At 37.0% G+C, this 25821-nt stretch overlaps 1 protein-coding gene across 1 annotated transcript in view; it reads left to right on the forward strand.

Annotated features, from left to right (window-relative positions):
• LOC306859070 (dedicator of cytokinesis protein 4-like) overlaps window positions 1–21200 on the forward strand; it is a 101487-nt gene extending 80287 nt beyond the window's left edge. Inside the window, exons 40-52 of the mRNA XM_079399876.1 lie at window positions 597–763; window positions 2414–2500; window positions 3326–3502; window positions 6135–6218; window positions 7234–7353; window positions 7437–7561; window positions 9257–9377; window positions 9746–9827; window positions 12533–12639; window positions 14007–14079; window positions 14603–14698; window positions 16140–16201; window positions 18497–21200. Of these exons, the coding sequence (XP_079256002.1) occupies window positions 597–763; window positions 2414–2500; window positions 3326–3502; window positions 6135–6218; window positions 7234–7353; window positions 7437–7561; window positions 9257–9377; window positions 9746–9827; window positions 12533–12639; window positions 14007–14079; window positions 14603–14698; window positions 16140–16201; window positions 18497–18919 (1724 nt within the window). The 3' untranslated portion in view covers window positions 18920–21200. The remainder of the gene's footprint in view (window positions 1–596; window positions 764–2413; window positions 2501–3325; window positions 3503–6134; window positions 6219–7233; window positions 7354–7436; window positions 7562–9256; window positions 9378–9745; window positions 9828–12532; window positions 12640–14006; window positions 14080–14602; window positions 14699–16139; window positions 16202–18496) is intronic.
• The last annotated feature ends 4621 nt before the right edge of the window (window positions 21201–25821 follow it).

Consider the following 25821-nt stretch of genomic DNA (forward strand, 5'->3'; position numbering starts at 1 on the left):
GCACAAGGCCAGAGCGGGCTGCTTTAAATACACGCTCGTGTGGCTGAAATCAATCCCCTCCCTCTCAGAACGGATATCAGGCGTGGAGACGATGGGTCACAGGAGAGCATTTGCTCAATTGATGAGACATGTACCTGGAGGCCAGGCGCTCCGTGAATGTGACGTCCTCTTCAGCACAATTAGAGCAGACAGGGGCGGTCAAACTACGTGAGCACAGCGTTTTGTTATCCAAGCCGGCGATTAATCATTGGTCTTCCTGGACGTCTGCCCTGCTCGATTCATATTTATGTGCTGATGAGACCTCACGTCTGTGAGGCACAAGATGTTGGTTATTTAAACATTTGCGGAGGATGATTTCCAACTGTACTGTCTGCATTTGGGCTGGGAGTGAAGTAGGAGATAAAGCAAAATGTGTTGTTAAACACTTATGTAAAGTTATATAATATAATACAATATAATATAATTCATTATTTAAATACAATTATTAATTAAATATGAATAAAGTAAATATTACTTTTAGTTGCTCAAGAAGTTATTCAAATGCATTTGTGCTCGAGCAACACACATTGCATGTTCCTTGACGAACCTTCATGCAGATCTTCAGATCTATGCTGTCACACCAATCCCAGACAGCCAGGACGTCCTGCAGCGTGACGGCGTCCCCGACAACATCAAGAGCTTCTATAAGGTTAACCACATCTGGAGATTTCGCTACGACCGCCCGTTTCACAAGGGCACCAAAGACAAAGAAAACGAATTTAAGGTGAGCTAGTGGCCAGAGCGTACTCTTAAATTAATTGTTTGGCCAGATATTGAAGTTCTGTCATCATTTATTTACTTTTATATCACTCCAAACCTGTATGACTGTTTTTCTGCTGTGAAACACAAAATGAGATCTTTTGAAGAATGTGCTGGCTGCTGTTTTCCATGCAGCTTCTGTTATGGAGACTTCTAAGCCTCAAAATAAGATTCAAAACCACCGTAAAAGTATGTTCATATGTCTATATATGTCCAAGTTTGTGTGATAAACAGACCTCTGGTTTGCTGTTAATTACAGCAAATGTATTGTTGAATCAGTATTTGAACGAATCAGAATACTCCAGTTTTCATTCATTGAGACCTGTTTTGTGTACTGGATCACTGATTCATTTAAATTGACATTATTTACTTAGCAGTTGCTTTATCCCAAAATAAATACAACTTTCTAAGGATGAAAATATTGAATGATTTGGTCACAAATTTGGTCAGCTAACTTCAGTGTTATTCAGTGATTAACAACTTAAATTTCTATTTCAGTTTCTATTCAGTAAATCTGGCAGAATTCTGATGATTTGGGTTCTTAAAAAAGCGGTCATATGCCTTTTTAGGATTTATAATTTAGTGCACGAATCATATGAACTGCCTTTACAGTGCCTTTACCGTCCATTTTGAAGCTTGAAGACTCCTGACCATGTTCATTGCAAATGTATGGATCAAAACTGACCAGTAAATTCTTCAAAAAGTGTAGACGGTAGAAAAAAGTAATGCGGGTGAGTAAATAATGTGTGGGTTTTTTAGTCCATCTTTTTCAACGTTTTTTGATGTCATTTTTTTCTAATCTCCTGTGTTTCACTCTTCCTCTTCTCTCTTGTGTATTCATTCCTTCACTTCCAGTGTCTGCCGGCCAGTGTGTGTGTGTGTGTGTGTGTGTGTAGAGCTCAGGTGTTCTCTCACATGCTGCATTATTCACAGCCTTGGTCCTGAGAGGCTAATTAAAGTTTTAGGGGCTGAGAGACGCGCTCCTTCCAAATATCATTTCCCTTCCCCTCTCACTCAATATATCCAGCATAGACAATCACAGCCTCGGCATGGATTCGATCCACCGCGGGGGTTAGATTTCCCCCGACCTCCGGTGGTTACTGTGTTTGAAATAAACTGTTTAGCCTGCCAGATATTATATTTTCAGAGACACTGGGGGTACTCACCACACCGGTCCACTTACCGCCCAGTAATAATGTCTGAAAATCTCATTTAGAGGTAAACTTCGGCTGAGACGCTATCCGGATGATACGATTATATTGGACTGAGGTGGTTTTGAATATCACAATCAAGCGTCTGAAGTTCTTACAGAGCTTCCTCCGTTATACCTGCGCCAGCTCGGGTTAATTCTCAGTCTGTGCTGGATGGAAAATTAATTTATGAATGTGAAATTTAATATGTGGAGCAGTGTGGCTTGATAAGCGGACTGTGTTGCTGAGAATGAGCTGTTTAAAGAGTAGATTAAATGATATGTATTATACATATTGGAGGAGGAGTTTGGAGTCATTCATTCATTGAATATGTTGTAACCACTTTGCCTTATGGGATCCCTTGAACTTTCTCTTACGGTTTGAACTCTGATGTGTGTCAATGAGCATTTGCTTTTGAATTTCAGAGCCTGTGGGTAGAAAGAACAACGTTAACGCTTGTTCAGAGTCTCCCAGGCATCTCACGCTGGTTTGAAGTGGAGAGGAAAGAGCTGGTAAGTAGATCTCCCATGAAACTTTCCTTTAGTACGATTCTCACACCCACCGCATTAACTTATTTTAAGGTCAGAAACAAACTGTGCAATCGCAGATGTAAATACTTAGCCAATCTATTGTGTTTCAGTCTTGTAGTGCATACTTATTGTGCAACCAATGCTCAGTGGGTCTGATAGTAACCTTGGTAGAGAGAGACTGAAAATCATTTGATATTTGTATTAATATTAATAGTTTTCAAATTAATTTGGTTATAAAAGGCACCATTTGGTGGGTCACTAAAGAGAAACTTAAGGTGAAGCAAATTAATCATACTCAAAAAATATTTATTATTTTTTACATTTTGTAATTCTGGTAGTAAGTGTTTTATTTTATGATTTATTTTGTAGTATAATTATGTTTTAATCGCAATACCCTGATACTTTTTTTTCTTTGAAGTTCCTAAAAAGCATTTATTTGAAATAGAAATATTTTGTAACAATGTAAATGTCTTTACTGTTTTTTTTCCCCATTAATTTAATGCATCCTTGCTGAAAGTATTAAGTTCTTAAAAAAAAAAAAAATCTTATTGATTTAAAATTTTTGAACAGTAGTGTTGGTCAGAAAGCCCATTTTAAAAACTGGTTATTGGATTAAAATAAAGAAAAACAATAAGAATTACAATAAGAGCTAGAAGCTTTTACACTCCCATGCTTGCATAAGGTATGTTTCAGGCCTACAAACTAAATTTGGTGTTTTTCAAAAGTTCTCCAAAAATTTAATGAAAGCTTTTTTCAACTATTGATTTTGGCTTGTTGGCAAACTTCACTGGGTTTTATTGGCCCCAGGTGGAGGTGAGTCCTCTGGAGAACGCTATCGAGGTCATCGAGAACAAGAACCTGCAACTGCGGACGTTGATCACGCAATGTCAAACCCGGCAGATGCAGAACATCAACCCCCTGACCATGTGTCTCAACGGAGTCATCGACGCGGCTGTCAACGGAGGTCTCGCTCGCTATCAGGAGGTTGTATATTAGATGTATTCCAAGTCCTCATTGATGCAAGACCACCTCATGTTTGAAAAATGCATACACACTCTCTCAAGGTTGTCTCCCAGTGTCCTCTGCCAGAGAACACAGAGCCTTCAGATGGCCGAAGGGAATTCTGGGATACCTTCGGAGTTCTAATGCGTGGTTAGCCTGTCCGAAAGAGAATATCTCGGTCGTAACTTCCCTGTGTACTCTGCCGATAAACTACAGAAACAGTAGCATTGAAAGAAGAATCATTCCCCTTGTGAAACCCTGGGAAAATCTATAGTATCTCAAAGAAGTCATATTCTGAGCGAATACAACAGATCTTTCCAGATCATATGAGCGCTTGTTGCATAGCAACCTCGCTTTAGTGTCACTGCAGTATTTACCTTGATAGACTTGGAGAGCAGCTTTAAAGAGGAGAGTCGACTGTATACAGGCAAGTTTGTGTTTGTATGTGGTCCAGAATGCACATTTGCACTAAATTCAGTTCATGTAGGCTGAGCGTCCTGAGGCTGAAGGTCTGGGATGAGCAGCAGTTAATGTATTTGGAGCGCAAACATGACAGCATTGCCAATTAGTTGTTTATTGAGCGTTCCAGCTGTTGACGTTAATATTTACTCGCGTTTCTGCGCTTTAAGGTCAGCCCTCATGGAAATTCCACTCTGAAATTCCTCTCATTTGCAAGCCCGTAGCTTTTAATTGGCTCAGCCTAACGATTTTCAGACTTTCCTGATAGTTGCGTCTTCTCCAGAAGTTAAGAGAGAATATCATTTAGTAAGGCAGAGGTATGTTTATTCCGTTCATTTGATTCACAAATATACAAGTAATTGTCCCGGAGTTTTCATATTCATCATATTCAAAGGGCGTTCGACTGCTTGCGATCTGCAGGCATAGATAAATTAATTAAATCTAGTAGCTCTAGATATCTGAGAGAAATTTTTGTAAGTCAGTGGTATTTTTATTCCTTTAAATGCTCACAAACATTTCTCAAAAGATATTGTAACTCAAATTGTAGAGTATTGCGCTACAAGGTCATCGTTTTTTTTTTTTTTTTCCCCAGGCATGAAATAAAACTTTGGATAAAATTGTTTGCAAAATCATATATATGTAGGTAATGACAAAACCAATAAGGCATCGAAACCAAACTGATTTATCTATATCATCACATAACCAAGTTTGAATTTGAGAAATGATGACAAATTGTGAAAAACACAGTGTCCAGATGCCATTTTTTGCAAATGGAACCAACATTTGTAAGTCAAAATTATAATGAAAATATGAAATATTGCTTATCCGAGGGGAACATTTATGCGTCTTCAAATTGATTTCATATTGTTACCTTCTAATTATGGGTACAAAAATCTGAATTTGAGAAATGATGACAAATTGTGAAAAACACAGTGTCCAGATGCCATTTTTTGCAAATGGAACCAACATTTGTAAGTCAAAATTATAATGAAAATATGAAATATTGCTTATCCGAGGGGAACATTTATGCGTCTTCAAATTGATTTCATATTGTTACCTTCTAATTATGGGTACAAAAATCTGCTGGTAATTGTGTGTTGGTTCTTAAATTGGGTAAAACCCGTCTTTTAAGAACGTTCACCACTAAAAAGACTGTAAAAGTATTTGTACTTTGTACGAAATATAGCATATAGTTGTATATATTATAGTCAAGACAATGTTACTTGCAAAAGTAAATACCTTTTCTCATTGTACCAAAGCCAAAATAAATTATGGAAATATTATTTTGAAAATATTTAATTGAAATCGAATTAATTTATTCAAATTATTTAAATTATTCATTAAATTAAAAAAGCTATTACTAGCATATTGGCCGTGTATTAGTACTTGCACGTATAAAGCACATATTCTGAATGATCATATTCTACATCCTTAATACTACCCAATACCTAAATTTAACAACTACCTTACTATTAATAAGCAGCAAATTAGGAGTTTATTAAGGCCAAAGTCATAGTTATAGTAGATGGTTAATAGTGAGAATTAGACCTTTAAATAAAGTGTGATTAAAAAAATATATATACAGTATATATTTAATATAATGTAATGTAATAAAATAATATAAAGTTGCCAAAATCATTGACTTCTGGCCACTTTGTCACTAAATTTCGCTGTGATTGTGAGTGGCTTTAGTGATGCGCAGGTGTAGTGTGCAGCTTCAACTTAAATGGGCATTCGGCTGGTGTTCAGGCCAAATGTCATATTCGAGGCAATGGAAAAATCTGCATGCTGGAATCTTTGAAGTCTGAGAGTTTTGCCTCCTGAAGCTTCTGCTCGCCCACTGTTTCTTTGGAGATACCAGTCCATCGTCCTTGGAACAGATCGGACACAGATACACCGTCTGTTCTTTCTCCTTCCCCTTTAGCTTAGAGGATCTGAAAACACGCATGTTTTTAAGCTCACATTCTTGCTCTTTATTAGGTTTCAGCACTTCATGTCCCTTAAAACAGAAAGTTAATCAAGACTAAACTATGCATGATATTGTTTGCTGAAGAGGTCAAGGTAAATTGTAGCTTGCACCAAAAAATATTTGGAGGCTGGCGAGGCACAATGCATTGTGGTTAAGGAGTGTAATTGTGTCTTTTATTCCTCGCAGGCGTTCTTCGTGAAGGACTACATGATGAATCACCCCGAAGACGGAGACAAAATCGGCCGTCTCCGAGAGCTCATGTTTGAGCAGGTTTGTCTCAAGAATCCAAATCTAATCTACACCAGATTTTACACACATTTATGATGTTTCGCGCTCATCATTCTCGTCTGTTTCTCCACCGGCGTTTGGGATTTAGCCGTTATGATCTGCACAAGCTGGGTTTCTGTTGGTCTCACTTCTTCCCTTCGTGCCCGTGCTGCTTAGTAACCAGGAACTCTCCAGAGCCGGGCACATGATGCTGTTGTCTAGACAGTAACCATGGATATAAGCTAGTTACAAGCATGAAAGTGAACTTTTAAAGACTGAAGGGGGAGAAAATATTTTGCTGATCATTTAATTATGAAGCGAGCTGTTTAAAAGACAACATGAAATAAAAATGGATCCTGTTTGCTGCTTTAATAAATGTCTTTCATCTTATTGCTCTTGATTTGTTAGATCTTTGTTTACATAAAATTCATGCTAAATAACTGCAAGCAGAAAATGTTCATTGTGAACTCATTTTAGATTGTTTTACACAGTGCAGCTTTTTTGTTGATAATTGCGACTTTATTTCTCACATTTGAGACTTGTTTCTTGTTACTGAGGCCATTTCACTTATTTGCGTCTTCATATTTTGACAGATGTTTGTTACATTATAACACAATTTAGATCTATTTTCTCTCTTAGCAACTCTGGTATCTGAAACTATCTTTCATAATTCTGTCTATCGCAATGTAATATATCTTGCATTAGCGACTTTGTCACAGTTTGAACAATTATTTAGAATAATTGCAAATTAAGTGTTTTTCTCGCAGTTGAGGCTGATTTTCAAATTGAGTCCCACATTTACAGTATACTGCAGCTTAGACTTTATTTCTTGCATTATTTTAAAGAAAAAAAAAAAATGGGTGGGCAAAATTTTTTACTCAATAATATATAACCTACTTTTCATGATTTATTCAAATCTCAGTGGATATAATCATGTCTCTCCCCTACATTATTTACCACTAAATATTCTGTTTTACTTAATTACAATGCATTGTCATGACCGTTGCATGTCCTTCAGGCTCACATACTGGAGTTTGGTTTGACGGTGCATGAGAAGTTTGTTCCTCAGGACATGCGGCCTCTGCACAAGAAACTGGTGGATCAGTTTCATCTGATGAAATCCAGCCTTGGCATACAGGTGCATATCAGCAGTCAGATTCTTTCCGATTTCCCAAGCCGTTCGTCGTGCACTCAACCTTCTCTCTTTCCCACGCTCTGAAGGAGTTTCCAGCCTATGTGCGAGCCAGTCCGATCCACTTCACCAACGGAAGCCCTCGAACCGGAAGAAACTCAGCACCCAATATAATGAGTCCAGAGGGAGGAGCGCGTGTGGTGTCACGCCGCAGGTGAGGAGCTCTTTTCGGGTTTGAGTCGGCAACTTGGGTTTTTCCAGTGGCTAGTGCTTGTATCTAGAGAGCAGGATAGCTAATAGAAGATACAATGTTCATATGTACAGTATAATATAAGTAGGGTTGGGGAAAAATAGTATGCTAATTTCTGCAATTTGCTGTGATTGGATGCAATACATTTTTTCTCACTTTCTGTGGATAGCGTTATATGCTCGCATTCGTCCCACTGACTCAAAAATCTATTGTTTAATTCATTTTTTAATTAATTAATTACTTTATGATTGAAGATGATGATTAGTATTATGATTATTAGAAGTAATAGTATTAGCAGTCATATTATTATTATTATTATTATTATTATTATTAGTAGTAGTAGTAGTAGTAGTACCGATAATGAATGATAAAATATTGATCATGAATATTACATTTAGTCATTTAGCAGACACTTTTATCCAAAGTGACATACAAGTGAGCAATCAAAACCAACAAAAAGCAATAATTTTTTGAAGAATGTTGTTTTGAACAATAATATTTTTTCATTTTTTTTTAGCCATTCAAAATCCTAAATATAATATTTAGATATGATTTATACTAATTATTGGTATTAATTAATATTATAAAATCTGTATCTACATAAATTAATATCCATAATGCTCTTTCTGGTAAAATGACCATGTCTTACATTAACCCGAGAAAAATAAGAATTAAAATATGCTGGAGCCCTATCATTAATGATTTTATGAACTAATTTTACCTTCTGTAATACTAATCTTCTTTCAATTGGTAACCAACCAAGCTGGTGAAAGTGTATATTATCCACATGACTAAAACAATGTAATCCTAAAACCAATCTTATCAATTTGTTCTGTGATTTTTGTAACTTTATCATCCAAGTTCTGGATAAATCTGTCATCCACGAACAACATGCATAATCAAAATGGCACTGAACTAAGCCTGTAGCAAGTGCCATTAAACTATCTCTATCCAAAAAAACAGCATATCTAGATACAAATTAATTCTTGCATTCACTTTTCCAAACACTTTCCTAGCCATACTAGTCCCACTTAAATTATTGTCCAGAACACATCCAAGATAATTGACCGATGTTTTATTAGTTAGTTCATACCCATCAACTTTGATTACCAAATCATCCTCCTTACTCAATTTATACTTAGACCCAAAAATAATAGATTCTGTTTTTCCTAAATGTAATAAAAGCTTATTTTCCGCCAGCCCAATCCTTCACCTTAACCATCTCTTCACCTAACTTTTCTTGAATTTTATTCGCATCCTTCTCAGAAGCCAATAAAGCAGCATCATCGGCATATAAGAGCATATTATACTCACAAACAGCCTGGATATCATTCATATATAATAAAAACAAAAGAGGACCTAATACACTACCCTGTGGGACTCCATTGTAAACTGTTTTACTCTCAGAAAGCATCCCTCCAACTTCTGTCGTTTGCTCTCTCCCTGATAAATACGAAGCTAACCATGATTTAACTATATCCGAAAAACCCATAATAATCATTAATAATGATTATTGACCAACTGCAACAAACATCAACATTTTGGCTTTTGGGAACACTTTATTCTTATCATGAAAATGACATCATTAAAATAAAATAAATAATAAATATGCTACTTGTTAAAGTCTTTCTAATTGCATTTTTATCGTATGTTATTCAGTCCCCTCAGCTACCCAGCGGTCAACCGCTACTTTTCATCCTCACTGTCGTCGCAGGCCTCCAATGAAGTGAGCAACATCACGGGCCAATCAGAGAGCTCAGATGAAGTCTTCAACATGCAGGTGAGCGCTTGAGCTGCCATTGGATAACTACTTACACACACACCGATGTGTTCTCTCGCTGTCTTTCATATTTTCTTCTAATCTCCCTCTTTCTCTCTTGTTCTTTTTCTCTCCTAATTGCCCTCTTTCTGTTTTCATCTCTCTCTCACATCCCCACTTAATCTTCCTGTCTCTTTCTGTCTTTTGTCGCATTGTGAGAATCGGATTTGTAGGTGTGAATTATAGACTGGACGGGCAGATAATTTTTTCTTCCATCCCAGACTAAATGATTATTGTATAACCCGTCCATATTATAGATCGACAACAAAGTACAGAAGTCTGTGGACTCTTTCTTATGTTTCTCACTTTTTTTTTTCTTCTGTTTCCAGCCAAGTCCGTCTACCTCAAGTCTCAGTTCCAATCACTCGGCCTCTCCCAACGTGACCAGCTCGGCTCCGTCCAGTGCTAGAGGTGAGAAGAGTGAGTCCATTCTCAGAGCAGCCATTCCAAACCTTTGCTCCTTTGCAGTATGTCAATATCAAGCTTTTATTTCAGTATTCACATAGCACAGCTACTGAGGTTAGAAGCTGGCACAAGCGGACTGTGTGCTTGAAATGCACCAACCAAGCATTCTCTGTGATATTTTTATACTTAATTTTAAGTTTGTTTTTTTTACCTAAGGATCAGCGAGAGGTTAATAAACCTAAATTATAACTTGTTGATGCAAAACTGAAGTTACGAAAACTGTTTGATTAAAAAAAAATAATAATTCTTATTTGTGATTTTATAATGCAAAGTCATAATTGCCCTTTTATTCCTGTAACTGTGATTTTTTTCTGTTAGGTTTAACTTTATTTTTGGTATTTGAGTCTTAAAGGTGACCTATTATGCCACTTTTTACAAGATGTAAAATAAGTCTCTGATGTCCCCAGAGTGTGTATGTGACGTTTAGCTCAATACCCCACAGATAATTTAAATGCAAATGCCCTTTAAATGCAAATGGGCTGCTGCTCTGTCCTGTTTTTCAGAAGAGGGTGGAGTTTCAGAAGCTCATACTCCAGCATACCGACAATAACAAACAATCTCATGTACTAAAATATCATATGCATGTTGTCATATGGCTTTCATATGCAATTTTTAACTACCACATTCCTATTTACGATCATTCTGGCAGCATCAGTGAAAACAAGCAGAGACAATGGCAGCTTTAGCAACATTAGCCTTACAGAGTGCCAAGAAGCTCTTTCAGAAAGGCAATTTGGAAAACAAAATGTGATGTGTTCACTTTGTCTGGAGCTGACATTTGCGCATGAAGCGTTGGTGTTGATTCCTTTTCCAGAATACATATGTTTATATAGGACTTTACCTTTTTTACAGGACATTTCCTTCAAAAATGAAATCTAGCTACAGTGTCCTCAGTGGCTCAGATGGAGGGAGTCTATGGAGACTCCTATGTTCGCTGGTGCATCTCAACACATGACACTTGTAATACCTCTTTGTCTCCGACATTGTATATCTCCTGCAGCTACAGCAAGAAAACAGTAATGGCAGACTGCTGCTTCTCACTCAGGGCTGTGTTTATGCTAATAGGGCAGAGACTGTCACAAATGGGCAGGGATTTCTGTCTACAATGACGTGTGCGTAGGGAAAATCTGGAATCGCTTGTTCTGAGAGACTGTTTATGATTTACTGGGAGTACAAAAATTAGTGGGTGGATTTTTTTCCATCATAGGCTGGTTGTTTTCACACACTGCAACCACACAACTGTCAAACACCTTTTAAAAGTGATTTTTGCATAATAGCTCCCCTTTAAGATTTCATCTTACACTTGCAATCATAATTTGGACTTAATTTCTTATGACTTAAGAATTATTTCTGGTAATTTAGACATATACAGCCCTCCATAAGTATTGGAACAGTAAAGACAAAATTGCTCTGTTGGCTGTGGAGTCAAGACATTTGCAAATATGATTGAAAGATGAATATGAGACAAAACTACAGAATGTCACATTGTATTATTAGCCATTTCAACACATACATGTTTTACCAGCTAAGAAGAACAGCACTTTTAGAGTTCATCCCACTCATTGATGTGAGCATAAGTATTGGGACAGTTGAACATAAGGCAGATATACACTAACTAACGCTAAAAGTGCTGATCTTCTTAGCTGGTAAAACATCTATGAGTTGAATCACCCAATAATAAAATTACATTCTGTAGTTTTGTCTCATATTCATCTTTTAATCATATTTGTAAATGTCTTGACTCCACAGCCAACAGAACAATTTTGTCTTTACTGTTCCAATACTTTTGGAGGGCACTGTATATCACATTGCAAAAAAAAAAAAAAATGATTGCATCTTTATTATTTGTTGCAATTACAACTTTTGACTCTTTCCTACTTTCCTAGCTTTATTGCAATGACCTTTTTTTACTTTTTGCATGGATTCAGAATCAGACTTCCGTTATAAACAGATTTCCGCGTTAAAAATAAAATGCTACAGCGCAGCGAATTTTATGGCCCATTTAATGGTGTTTTACTGTGGGTTACAGAAAACTGGTGTCCTGATATATAGCAGAACTCTCCCCTCTGTTTATCTCTCTCCTCTGCTCTTCCTTGGCCTCTTATCTCCCTCCATCCAGCATGTATTTACTTGTGGGCACAGGTCATAAAAACATGAATATGTATGGAGACATTTATGTAATCTTATAGTCTCCCCTTGGCAGCCCTCCATGCCTCCCATAGAGACCCCCATAAAGCAGCAGCAGACAGGAAGCGCTTCTGGAGAATTACAGATGGCATAAAATGCAGCTTGAAGAACTCTAGACTGATGATGACTATCACCGGGGCGCATAAGGGAGCTGTGGCCTCCTGTCCTGTATTGGAGGAGGAAGTTAGTGTTCTGAGCAGATCCAGGCTGCTCCCCATGTCGGCTAGTCTATCTCTCCCTGAGAAATAGCGTCTGTCACCTCAGCAGAACAATTCTCGCCCTAGCGGGAGGGAAAGATGAAGACGAGCCTTTATTTCATGTGCTGGCTGGTTAGCAAAGAAATCAGAGCAAGATCTATGTCCTTTTTCTGTCTGTGTGTGTGTGTGTTTGGGCACATAATATGAGCATTCGTGTCAGTGTGTTGCTGAATCACACCCTTGCTTACATCTCCTCACCCTTCACAGGTTCTCCACAGTTGTCAGATAAACACAAGCATTCCCGAGAGAACTGCCTCTCTCTGCGAGAGAGACCCTGCAGTGCCATATATCCAAACCCCCTGGATCCCGCACAGGTATGAACATGATTAGAATATCAATGTTTTTAATATTCACCAGTGTTCAGGTCATATAGGAGTGTTTTTGGAAGCTTTTTTGTGTACTGGCTGGCTTTACCTCTTTCCCATCTTCATTGTAAGATTTGCATTAACCGCATCTTAAAAATGACCATGTAAAATTGATTTTGTGAATCTCAGCGAAGTTATTTGTGAGGTAAAGTATCTACACAGAAGACTGAGCAACATCATCAGCTCAAATCTGCTTACTTCTTCACAATTTTCTTCCAAGGAATTTACAGAATTGACTTTCCCATTTTTAAAACTTTCTTGCAATTGAGACTTTATTTCTCATAATTAAAATAAAACATTAAGACAATTTCTCATAATTGAGACAGTTTCTTGTAATTGCGACTATATCTCACAACTAAGGCTCTTATGATGTATAATTTATTTCTAGTATTCAAGACTATCTCATAATTAAGACTTTTTCTCATAATTGAGACTATTTCTCTCAATTGAGACCTAATTTCTTGCAGTTAAGACTTAATTTCTCATATCTGAGACTGCCACGTAATTGAAAAATCATATGTTGTAATTGAGACTATTTCTCGTGTTTGAGACTTCATTTCTCTCAAATAAGTAATCATGAAAAAAATACTTTATTTCTCACAATTTATACTTTATTCCTCATAATTGAGACTTTGTTTCTTGCGATTGAGACTTGAAATGCTATTCTAGATAACTGAGACTTAATTTCTTGTCATTCGTAATTTCTTACAAGACTGTCTCCTAATTGAGAATTTATTTCTGTTAATTAGGACTATTTCTCATAATTGAGATTTTCTCATGATATAGAGTATTTTTCACAATTAAGACTTGATTTCTTCTAATTGAGACTTAATTTTTCAAAATTGAGACTTTATTTCTTGTAATTAGGACTTTCATGTAACCAAAACCTTATTTCTCGTAATTGAGACAATTTCATTTGCAAATGAACAGAATTCCCATTTCAGAATCAGCAGCAAATTTTAATAGGGAGGAAAATGACATCCTTTTCACTTTCACCCCTCGCTCTATACTATATCTTTAGTTGTGTCTTTAGTTAAAAAAAATTAATATAACTTTTTCATTAAATACTGTTAGTGTAAATTATGCATGAATTAATGGATGGATGAAATGCCACTTTTTTTCACTTGTGGGCTGTAGCCAGTTCAAGTTGAAATGAAGCTTGAGTCTCTTCTTTGCTATTACTGAAAATGACCAATAAAGCACAAAATATGATGAGCAGTGACATGGATATTTCAATATTAAACCTATAGCCTTTAGTAAATCATAAGTAGACCGAAATCACAACCGCATTCATGTGACGTGACTCTCTTTTACAGAGGCCGGTTCCACACCCAGCGGGCGACGCCTCCTTGCCTCGCAGTGAGCCCAACATCTCCACCCCTGACAAAGGTGAGCATGTGCATGTGAGCGTATGAATCTTCAGTCTGCCGCCCTGCTGTGAGGAGGGTGGTCTGAAGTGACGGGGGTCTGGCGATCAGCGTGCTGGATCTGATGCTAGCCGACAGCTCGCTTCTCCCGTGTGTTGTGACAGCTGTGCCTGGACCACCAAAGAGGTTCACCAACAGAGACTCATGCTTATTCTGATTGACAGGAAGATGTTGAGGAGATTTCATCATCTTTATTTCATCTGTTCTTCTAAGTTATTTAAATCAACGGTTAACTCATAGTGGGTACATTGACTTTAGCAAAAAAAAAAAAAATGTCTAGAAGGTTTTGAATGTTGAATATTTTTGGGATATGTTTTTTTACAGATTAGACATTAAATGGGAAATATATGTTAACGATCCAAAAAAAATCACAGTTTTCTTTTTTTTTCTTTTTTTGAGGCAGCACAGGTGAAACCTCGATTTGCTGTCATATTTTGAGTTGAGTTGACTGAATGTAGCTGAAATGCATGTTTTGTGTGTGAAAGTGGTGAAGCTTGCACCAAGTAGCTGGAGTCTAGACACGCCGCTCTCTGATTTTAATGGAAGGTGTCCCCCTGTCCCTCCTAGACCACCGTACTCAGGTAAAGAAAGAAATCCGCTCCGACCGATCCTTTAGACTCGCATAGATGTTTCGCAAGGCTTTTAACTCTCAGATCTTCCACTCTTCTGCTCTAAAGTCTCCTGGTTTCTCACTCATCTTAACTTCTTCGTCTCTCTCTCTCTGCATCATGAGGGCTGCCGGTCAGACACATCAGTGAGAATTTGAAGATACTCTCTCCATATATTTAATGAGAAAAGGCACAGCATCTAACAACGGGATTCTTCCCACACACTCTTTTGTTTATTTTCGTTCTTGATGAGATTTCTCACAGCATTTATGTCTTTAAACTGCATGACGTGTATTTAAACCTCAGTCTGCACCGTTGCTGCTTCATTACCTTTCAGTCTGCATTGTCTTACTTTCGTTGTATGTATGTGTGTATTTATTTATTTTAATATAAACTATAACTACTGTTTTTATCATATTTGTGTTTTTTATATTAATTTCAATATGATCAATTACTGTTATTACGCTTCATAACTATCATTATTATGTAGTATATTTATAGCTAGTATATTTACTATATTTCAAATTATATATTATATATAGTCTACTGTTATAGTAGTTATAACTAGCATCATGTAATATTTTGTATTATTTTTATGCATTTTAAAATAATACAATTATTATTATGTGATTTTTGTAACTAACTATACAGTGAATAGTTTGTTACATTTTTATTGTTTTTATATTTTTTATTTTTATATAAATTTTAGTTTTTATTAATAAAAAAAGTTGTTATTATTAGGTATAATACTGTTATTATTAGTATAATAATAATAGTTATTAATAATAATATGAAGCGACTTTCAGATCAAACTATACAGTAACTAGTTTATTTGACATTTTTATTATTTTTATATTATTTTTTATTATTTTATTTTCGTTTATATATAATAAATAAGTAATACTACCTATTATTATTATTATTATTATTATTATTATTATTTATTTATTTTATTATGTGTAATTGTGTGTAAATGTGTAACTACTCCTGTTATTATATATAACAGTACATAATAATAATAATAATAATATCATGTTTATTATCATGGTTATTATGAAGTACCTTTTAGAAATAAAAATTTCCCAAAAAGAAAAAAAAAAGTGAAAGTCAGGGTCAGAGAGAGGATGGGAAATGGTCATGAAAACCTAAATTATGACTCTTTTTTTTAACATTATAAGTAGACAAATTGCATTATAAAAAAGTATGATATGACCCTTTTAAGGTTCTACATCTGTGGACTCTAACTGAGCTTCCTAGAAAAGAACTGGTACTGTACCGAATGGTTAAACTGTTTTGCATTAGCCGAGCGACCTTGACAAAGCGCTTCCCTGATAAATAGACAGCCATGACCGTGTTTACTGTCCCAGGCTCCTGTATCAAGTGAAGAAGATTGACTTTTTGTGTCCTTTAATAGGATCTCCTGCCAAGACTACACGATCACAGTCCCCCGTGATGACATCACGCTCGCCGCAGAAGGTATGACCTTTTCTTGTTGTCTGAGGTGTTTTGTGAAGTGACCTTTGATGTATTTACTGGTGTGGATGTTTACTGTAGTGTCTGGGGACTCAATCCAGGCCGTTTAAACTGGGTCAGACTCAAGTCAATCCATTTGGGCCCATGATTAGACAGAGGGACACTGTTTGTCTGCGTTCACGCCAGTCCTGAGCAGTTCGGTTGGCAGCGATCCGGTGCATATCCACCAGAAATCACTAACCCATCTAAAAGTCCTCCATCTCAATGTACACGTATATTGCTACAACAAATATATATGCACTACCGTTCAAAAGTTTGGGGTCAGTAAGATATTTGATCTTTTTTAAAGGAAATTATTACTTTTACATTAAATTGATTGAAAGTGACCGGAAAGTCATCTAAAATGTTACAAAAGATTTGTCATTTGAATAAATGCTGTTTTTGTGAAAAAAATGTAAATAAGTTATCACAATTTCCTTTTTTCTACATTGATGATCATAAATGTTTCTTGAGCAGCAAATCAGTATATCAGAATGATTTCTGAAGGATCATGTGACACTAAAGACAGGAGTAATGAAGCTGAAAATTCAGCTTTGCATCTCAGAAATAAATTACGTTTTAAAATATATTCAAATAGAAAACAGCTATTTTAAATTGTAATAATATTTCTCAATATTACTGTTTTTACTGTATTTTTAATCAAATAAATACAGCCTTGGTGGTGCAAAGGAGAAATAAAATTTAAAAAATCATACAGACCCCAAACCTTTGAACCTTAGTATATTTCACTCATGTTATCTCTCTGTATCATTTTTGAGTCCAATACTGTGTTTATGTACGATACCAATACAATGAAGAAAAATGACAGCTTTACTGAAACCACAGGTATCTGTATTGAAGAAACCACAGTATTTTTCTTTCAAAGGGCATAATAGTCAAAAAGTTTCACAGACCTTAAGAAAGGTTGGAGCTGCTGCTATCAGTGTTGCAGTGAGTGTATTCAGGTTTTAAATAAAAGCACATTCTCCTCATTCAGAGTAACAGCCCTTAAAGCAGAACACTGCTGTAATGGCTTCTCAGAAACTCCTACTCAACACCGCCTCGTTTGGTGCGTCTCATGTTGGTAATTACATTTCTTCCCGTTTCCCTGAATTCTCCTCTTGTGCCATGTATTGATCCGTCACCTGGTATTCAGAAACACACACCATATAAAACTCTAGAATCTAACCTATGTATGAAAGGAAACTGTTCACATTTAAAGTGTAGATGACTGATAGAAATAGAAACATAGAAATCAAGTCATTCAACCTCCTGGAAATCAGAAATGCTAAAATATGTCTAGCTACGAAGAACAAAGCAAAGAAGGAGAGATTTGGATGGAAAGAGATCTCAGCAGGAATGCTGGTGAATTTCCTGAAGGAAGTGCGGTCAGTGGGTCGGAAAGGGAAAGGATTACCTGTGTGACCACCTGTGTATGGTTGTTTGCCTCTGAAATGGTCTCATGCCTGAAGCTATACTGTGACATATCACATACACGCATGACCAAACACACACACACGAGTACAGATTCCACAGTCAGTCACAGCTGGAAAAAACCAACATCGACCAGCACAAATTTCCACTCTGGTCCAGAATATTTTACGCTATCCAGTTTGAATTGGATTGTCTGAAATCTTCAAAACAAGATAGCATTTTATGTATGAAATAGGCAGTCTGATAACAGTGGATTGTGTCAGTTGATACCAGTAGCTTTAAAATCTATAATAGTGGTCTTTTGAAATATAATTTTTTATTATATAAAATAATTATATATATGTATATGTGTGTGTGTGTATGTGTGTGTGTGTATATGTGTATGTATGTATATATTACATTGAAACTTTTTTATTGAGATACACCATTCACAACTGTGTGTATTTTGTTTGTAGTTGCTGCACAAAGCTGAATTATCCTAGCGGAAATGTTGTGTTTGAAGTTCTCTCCAGAGTACAATCAGACTAAATACGCTTTATTCAGTGAAATGAAGTCCTAGAAACAGCTGCAGTCTTAGTTGCGGATTTAATTGCCTAGAAATGATTTTCGTAATGAAAAGAGACGGTATTGCCTCGAAATAATGGAGCTAAAATTGCAGAATATTGTGCTTTGGCCTTCCAGTGTACAGATTAGCTCTGTGAGGCGGGACGTTGCAGCTGATGGTTTCTTTATTAAGGGTTTCTTCTAGCAGAATGAGGTAACTTATCTTTTACTAACTACATTGTGGCCCAGAGCTTTATGTTTTCTCTCATCTTGTATTCGCAGACCTCTGTGCCTCCGTTCACCCCCTCGCCCACCGAATGCCAGTCGACAGGGTTGGTGTCGAATTCTCCGGTGCTTTCCGGAAGCTACAGCAGCGGAATCTCGTCTCTCAGTCGCTGCAGCGTCTCTGAGGCCTCTGGAACTGAGAACACGCCCACTGACCACGCCCTTCCAAACTCCGCCTCCAGTGGATCGGACGAACTCATTCGGCGGGAGAACAAGACCCCACCTCCTTACAGCAGACACGAGCGGAACAACCCCCGCAGACAGGTCCCGCTTCCACCGAGCCTGTCGATTCCTCCAAGCATCGACGCGCCACCTGTTCCTCCCAAACCACACCAGATTCGAAGGCAAGACACTGAGCCACGCCGGCCCGACCAGTTTCCCAGACCCCGACCCATTCCCAGGAAAGTCTCACAGCTCTAACGCTGCGTTCTTTACTCCAACCCCACCGTTTGCACTTTTACACTTAACCTCTCTGGGTTTACGATATAAATATATAGAGAGGGGATACAGGGGTATGACTGCATTTTATGCACTTTTTAGGTCCAAAATGATAACTTTGCTTGTCAAATTACCCGAGCCCCTTAATTAACTCTAAACAGAACTTAGTACTGTGGTATTTTCTCAGATTTTTCATAGATTTATCAATGCTAATGTTTATTTATAGTGGTTGATACAAGACATATTTGCCTTAAGAGTCTTTTTATCAATGAGAAATGCACGATTTAAAGTACTTTGTACTTTTTATTTAGGCAAAAGGTGCTAAAACTCCTCTTTATTAATGTTAGCATAATACGTTCAGGATTGCATTTAACTTTGGGTCTAAGGCCTATTCACACTGAATGCGAGGGAAAATGTGGGGTAAAATAAAATATTAACACATTAGTCCATAAAGTGTCTAGAAAATAATATTATTTATTGCAGATGTGCATTAAATTCACTTTCCTGTATTGGCATTGTTTTTTTTGTGTGCATTTTGCACAAATTCCCATGTGCCCTGTGGGTTTATATTTATGCACATTTATTATATATGCACATATTTTATTAGTGGACTTCCAAAGGAGACTGGGTTTATGTCTGTATTACAAAGAGTTCACAAACTGGAACTGCTTACATATATCATTTTCATGTTCAAAAAGGGGTGTGCAAAGACAACAATAGTCATATGTCCTTTTCCAGTGCAGAGGTTAAAGTGCTACCAACGTGCTAGACTGTGCAGGTCACTTTAAAAAAAGAGGAAGTTTGCACTCTTGTGTGAATAGGCCTTAACAAAGGTTGCTGCTTTTGTAAGACCAAACTACCGTAGTCTCTATTCGTAATACTAAAAATCCACATGCAAAAAGAGCTTTCATAGATTCGTCGAATAAAAAAAAAAGTTTCCCTGTATGAACTGCCACCTTTGCATTGACTAATGTGAAGTTGTACCTTCAGCCCATTTATGTAATTGGAACGCAATTGTAGGCTAGTCTATATGGGTTTTCGGAGCCCTACAGCATTGATGATTTCTTTGGAGTTTGGGGTCTGACCGATTAGAAACCAGATGTGGGCGAGTTTCAGAGCCCTACAGCGTGGATAGTTCCTTTAGATTTCTTAGGAGTTTGGGGTCTGAATGATTGGAACCCATGTAGGTGGTGGGAAAAATTCCCAACAAGGGTTTCCGTACCGAGCGCACATGCCCACACAATATAAATGGAGATGGACTTTTGTGGAGTTTTGCCAAGTCTTGTGCCAAAGGAACAGGTGGGCTGTAAGGAAAATGGATGTCTTGAACCCGAAGATGCTTTATTAGGATGCAAATGGAGCGTTAGACATCCACTGTAATAGACTTCACCGCACAACTCACGGTGCACCGGACCACTTTACAGCGCTGCTTTACCGTACTGTCGGTAGTGACAGTGATATAGCCTGGTAAAAGAGCTTCATATGAAAGGTACTTGAACTACCTTGGGCATTACAGAGACTCAAGCTGCCATTGGGCAATAAGGGCTGCCATTCCTGTTCACACTTATAATATAAACTCATGCATTCCAGTCAAATCTGGATTGGCACCTCTGGACTGCACCTCATGTTTTATTTACCGGCATAAAATGCAGGTAAAGCGACCATCTACAACCTGTTTAAATAATTATTACACTTCTAAACATGCATAAACGCCAACATGCGGTTTCAAAATGTTCAGGAATGTTTCTGCATGCACAATTTCATCTGTTGTCTGAATGTTGCCAAGTTTACAATTCTGTAGGGCCCTGCAAAAGAGATCCAGGCGAATATACAGCGGAGAGACCAGCTATTGTTTTGTTTTAGTGGAAAATGTGATCGCAGTGCAGCGTCCTCCTTCGTTATCTATTTCTTATTAATTCTCAAATTAACTTGAGTATGATTATTTTCCCGTTTTTACGGTCACATTTTATGAGACTGGGATTTGTTGCGAATGCCAAATGATGACATTCACAAAAATCAGTACTGTAAATTAAATAACAAGATTGTTGTAATTATGCCAAATGCAATATCTTGTCTATTGTACATAACGTGGTTTTAACAGAAGTGTAGCTATAACAAATTTACAGCTTTGAATGTTTGAACAGCAAATTAAGATGATAAATGTCAAATATTTATGTATTTTGTGAGCGTAGTGAAATGAGGTCAAAAAAGCGCCTAACACATTTACATTCTAATGACTTCCTGTCTAATAAACATTTCCAGCAAGAACATTTTGATTCAACAGCTCATTGTGTTCTTTTCTGAAAAGGTTAATGCACGTCTCGGATTTCCTTTATTCAGAGCAGGCTAACAGGCTGTATATGTTCTTCAGGAGTCTCGAAATGTAAATGCAGCTAATATATGTATATATAAAGTGTGTGTATTTTACAGATTAAGCTTCATGACAGCCCATTGGACCTCTAATAAGGATCATAACGGTGGAAAAGTAGGAAGCTCATTGTTATTCCTCCAGGTGCAGCGAGCCGGTTGCATTATTCATGGGTTTGTCTCTGTTCAGTAAGACCTGTATTTGCACACATAATGCAATCTTGCTGTGGTGGGACGTTTGAAGACTCTCTCGCTGTCATGGTAAGTTTGTTCCTAGTTTTAGACATGAGGAACCAAGGATTTTTCCAAGGAAATGCACAGTTTACTTGAAAGGTTTAACAGTACTTGTAATTGGGAAGCCTTGCGGACCAGGGATATCTTAGCCTTTATGACAGGCTCAAGCGAGAGTGAATATTCCTAGCCTTTGCCCGGCTCCATCCTTTTATATTTCCTTCAAGATTTCTGCAAACTGTTCCACCAAAGTGTAGCTCATTTAGATGCTAAACACCCAGAGAATTGTAAATGTATGGGCACGGTCAAAAGCTCGGGAAGGAGAAATGCAGGTCTTAATGTTGCCTTACCTTGGCTGAGCTCTTCATAGCACAAGCTCAAGGTGTTTTTCTGCTTCAGCAAACTCTAAACAACACAGAGTTTCCATCTGGGACCGAGGTTCATCGGCAAAGACTGAGATTTCAAACAGCTTATGGATAATAGATTTCCTGTTTCATCCTTCTGATTTCCTGCATCACTGCTGTTATGCTTTTGGCTGATTGGGATTTGCCCATCGGCTTTACCCACCTTCTGTCTCTCCATTAGTTTGTTGTTTTCTGTGTTTTGACCTCGTAGAGGACTCTTGCAGATATCGTATGGGGATTTCCATAGAACATCAAACGAAGAATTGATGTAGGCAGCTGTATTTCACACACCTTTCCCGATGTGAGAACGTTTGATTTGAACTGTTGTTTGAACTCTGAAGCTTCGACTGCTCGATGGGTGATGTTGGACACATCAGTGATTTAAAATGATTAAAAAGCATGGCGAACTGTATGCTAAATAACAAAATTAGGTTTAAAGCATCCTATATTAAATCCAATATAAATGAAAGTTCTGCTTAATCTCTTGAACGTCTACCCCCGGTTTCACAGACAAGGCTTAAGCCTAGTCCCAGACTGAAGTGTAAGTCTGAGCTGTTTTAACTGAAAGAAACTTGCACTGACTGATCTTAAAATGTAACAGTGCCTTTGTTTTGTCTCGAGATGAACACCAGTAGTGTTTTTTCTAAGGCATGTTAATAAAAATGGCCTAATCCTGGATTAAGGTCATTGCACACTGAGTCCGAAATCTTCGCATGTGTTTTTTGTTTTTTCGTGTTCCCCATCCTTTCCTATCAAAATGCACGCTACGGATTCGAAAACACAAAAAAATCGAGAATTTTTTTGACGGACAAAAGTTTCGGAGGCAGTGTGTAAACGTGATTCTCACAATGTAAGGTCATATTTATTTTTTAATGTGCGAAAATTTTGGATTCTGTGTGCAATTACCTTTAGTCTAAGCCCTGTCTGTGAAACCGGGCCCTAATGTTATATTTTTGGTACTCTTTTCCAAAACCTAGTGTGTGGACAATTTAGACAACATCTGAAGGCCTCAAAGGGATGGTACTGACAAAAGATTTGTTCTAAAAGGTAAGTAGCAACATTTTGGCTGAAATCTAAGGCAGCTTGTATCCCTCCAGGATAAAACAATCCCATAATGCATTACACTGATCCAAGATGGATGATGGGTCAAGAGAAATGCTAACTAAATGTATCTTGGTTTCATTCGACATCGTTCTGGAATTTGTTTGTATTCATACTAATAATTTAATATAATTAAAAATGTATAATTTTTTTCAATATATTGTGTACTATATTGTAAATTATCATTTATGATAATTAGATTATTGCATCTGTATCAACGTTCTAATATGAAAGTATATTGCAATCTGTTATTTTAGCCTCATTGAGATACCTTTTATAGTTTTTATTAATTTTTAAACAGTTCTTATTTGTATATTTTCTGTATCTATTTAAAATATAGGCGTCTTAATTTTTATATATATATATATGTGTATATGTATATGTATATGTGTATGTTAAGTGAAAATGGCAAATGTAGAAATAAAGTTATCCGTTATTGTGAATGTTATTTCAGTTAACATTTATTTTAATTATTGGAAATGTGATTCCAGTGTTTTTTCAAGTATTTAATTTTTTTTTTTTTTTTTTAGATTTTAGTTTGTCAACTATAATAAAGTTAAACTAAATGAAAATGACAGATGTTGAAATAAAGTAATTTTTAAAGTAATTTCAGTTAACGTTTATTTCAAGTATTGATTTAAAAAAAAAAACTATAATAACCCTGAATTGAAATATAGTGATTTTAGGAGCATGAATTGATTACCTATTGATTGTTTCAAATCAGTCTTTTAATAGAGTCCATTTTAGTTAGGGTACTATCTAGGCAGCTCAATATGTTTTGGACCATCTTCAACAGCCTTTATGTGATCTTAACAGGTGCATCCTGCTTTGGCAGGCTCCTGCGAGAGAAAGGACACTGAGAAATCTGCTGACCAGACCATGACATTGAAGTACATGAGTGAACTGCCCATCATCAGGCTGAGTGGAAACGCCACGGTAATGTGGCCACTCGCGGTGAGGACACTAAACTGCAATCAATTGGGAAATTACAATAGAACGAGGGTAAAATGAAGCACTTGAGTCACGGTGTGTTCTGTATGCCAATACTCGCCTAGGGGTAAATTAAAGAGGCCTTCTCCATTCATTCATCCTTACTTTCTTCAGTTTTGCATGTGCGTTCATTTACACGACCCTCCTCAGTTTGCCCTTAAGCTGCGTTAAAACCGCAGATGCGAACTCTTCCCTCCAGGATCACCACTTCTTCGTGGACTCTTATCTAGCAGTCAGTGTTCTTGCATTGCTAAGTGTTGATCTGTACTTCACTGCCAGTGGTGGGTGGTTGTGGGTTGAGAATGCTAAAGGTTGAAGATATTCGCCTTAGGCGGCTCATATGCAACCGCGACGGCATATATGCACTTGTCAGTGACCCCGACTCTTAACAGCACCTCTTCCACGGTCATGCTGGCATATGATTGTTATTTCAACAGCAGGATCTTTAACTCAATCTTTTTTTCCCCTTCCCGATTGGTAGTGCAGAGTCTGTTATCTGCTATCATACTCTCACCTCGGGACTGTGCCATGAAAGTGTCTGCTATCGCATATATGTATAAATGCAGGAGAGATTGCATGGTATGCATTCCATCGCTTCCTATCAAACGGCAGATAACACATCACTGTCTGCTGACAGCCATTTATTTAAAAGGTGAACTGTAAACAGGTCTTTCTAGAAACTGTCACATTTACATTTAGTTTGAAAATAGTATGCAGTATGTGAAGTATGTGTTAAATATTTTTGTTTTAGGGCTGTTTTGTTAGCTTAGCAATGCATGCTAACACCAAACTGAGTTGCTATAGACAAAAACTTTTTTCAGACAGAATGTCTTTGTAGGCTGTCAACAGCAGACTGAAGCTATACAGCAGACTAGTTAGTGTACTTGGATTAAAGCTACAGTTAACGACTTTAAAGTGAGAAAATACATAAAGTGACAGTCTTGTGCTATTTAGATCCCTAAAATATATTTATGTAGATATGAGTAAATGTATGTACAGGGAATACAGTTTGTGTGTGTGTGTGTGTGTGTGTGTGGAAGCTTGTTTCCACCATTGGACAAAAAATAAAACAATTGTGACTTTTTATCACAATTTTGACTCGTTCTCGTATTTATGGGAAAAAAAAGCTAATTGTGACTATCTCACAATTTTGAGTATATTTATCTGTATGTTTATCACAATTCTGAGAAGAATTGTCGGAATAGTGAAAAATAAACTTTCAATTGTGAGAAAATATCAGAATTCTGAGTTTATATCTCAGAATTCTAACTTTTCCTTTTTTTTATTTTTTATTGTGAGATATAAACTTAAAATTGTGAGATAAAAAGTAATAATTACCCTTTTTGTATTCCATGGCAGGGAAAATCAGAATTGCAAGTTATAAACTCAAACTTCAGAAAATGATAAAATTGCAAGATGTAAACCTAGAATTACGAGGAAAAAGTCAGAATTACCTTTTGTAATATTTGTTAAATAAAACAAAAACTTGCAAGACGTAAACTCCGACTATATTTCTGTGTAGCATTCTTGTGCTGCTTTTAACTCGCACTGTTATAAAACAGTTATTTTCTGTGTATAGGCTAATGCACACATGTTCAGCTGAAATGGAAGTGTCTTCCAGCCTGAAGGTTGCTGCTGACAGACAGTAACTTCATTGCTCTGCGGTGTGGAGTAGCTGTGTTTGTGAACGCCTCGGGAGGCCACCAACACTACTCCTATTGATTTTCTGCTCATGTTGGCCCATGTTGTGTGGTCAGCATCCCTTTCCCCCTTTTTATCCTTGTAAATTCC

Source organism: Barbus barbus, assembly GCF_936440315.1.
Source record: "Barbus barbus genome assembly, chromosome: 39".
Classification (NCBI taxonomy): Eukaryota; Metazoa; Chordata; class Actinopteri; order Cypriniformes; family Cyprinidae; genus Barbus; species Barbus barbus.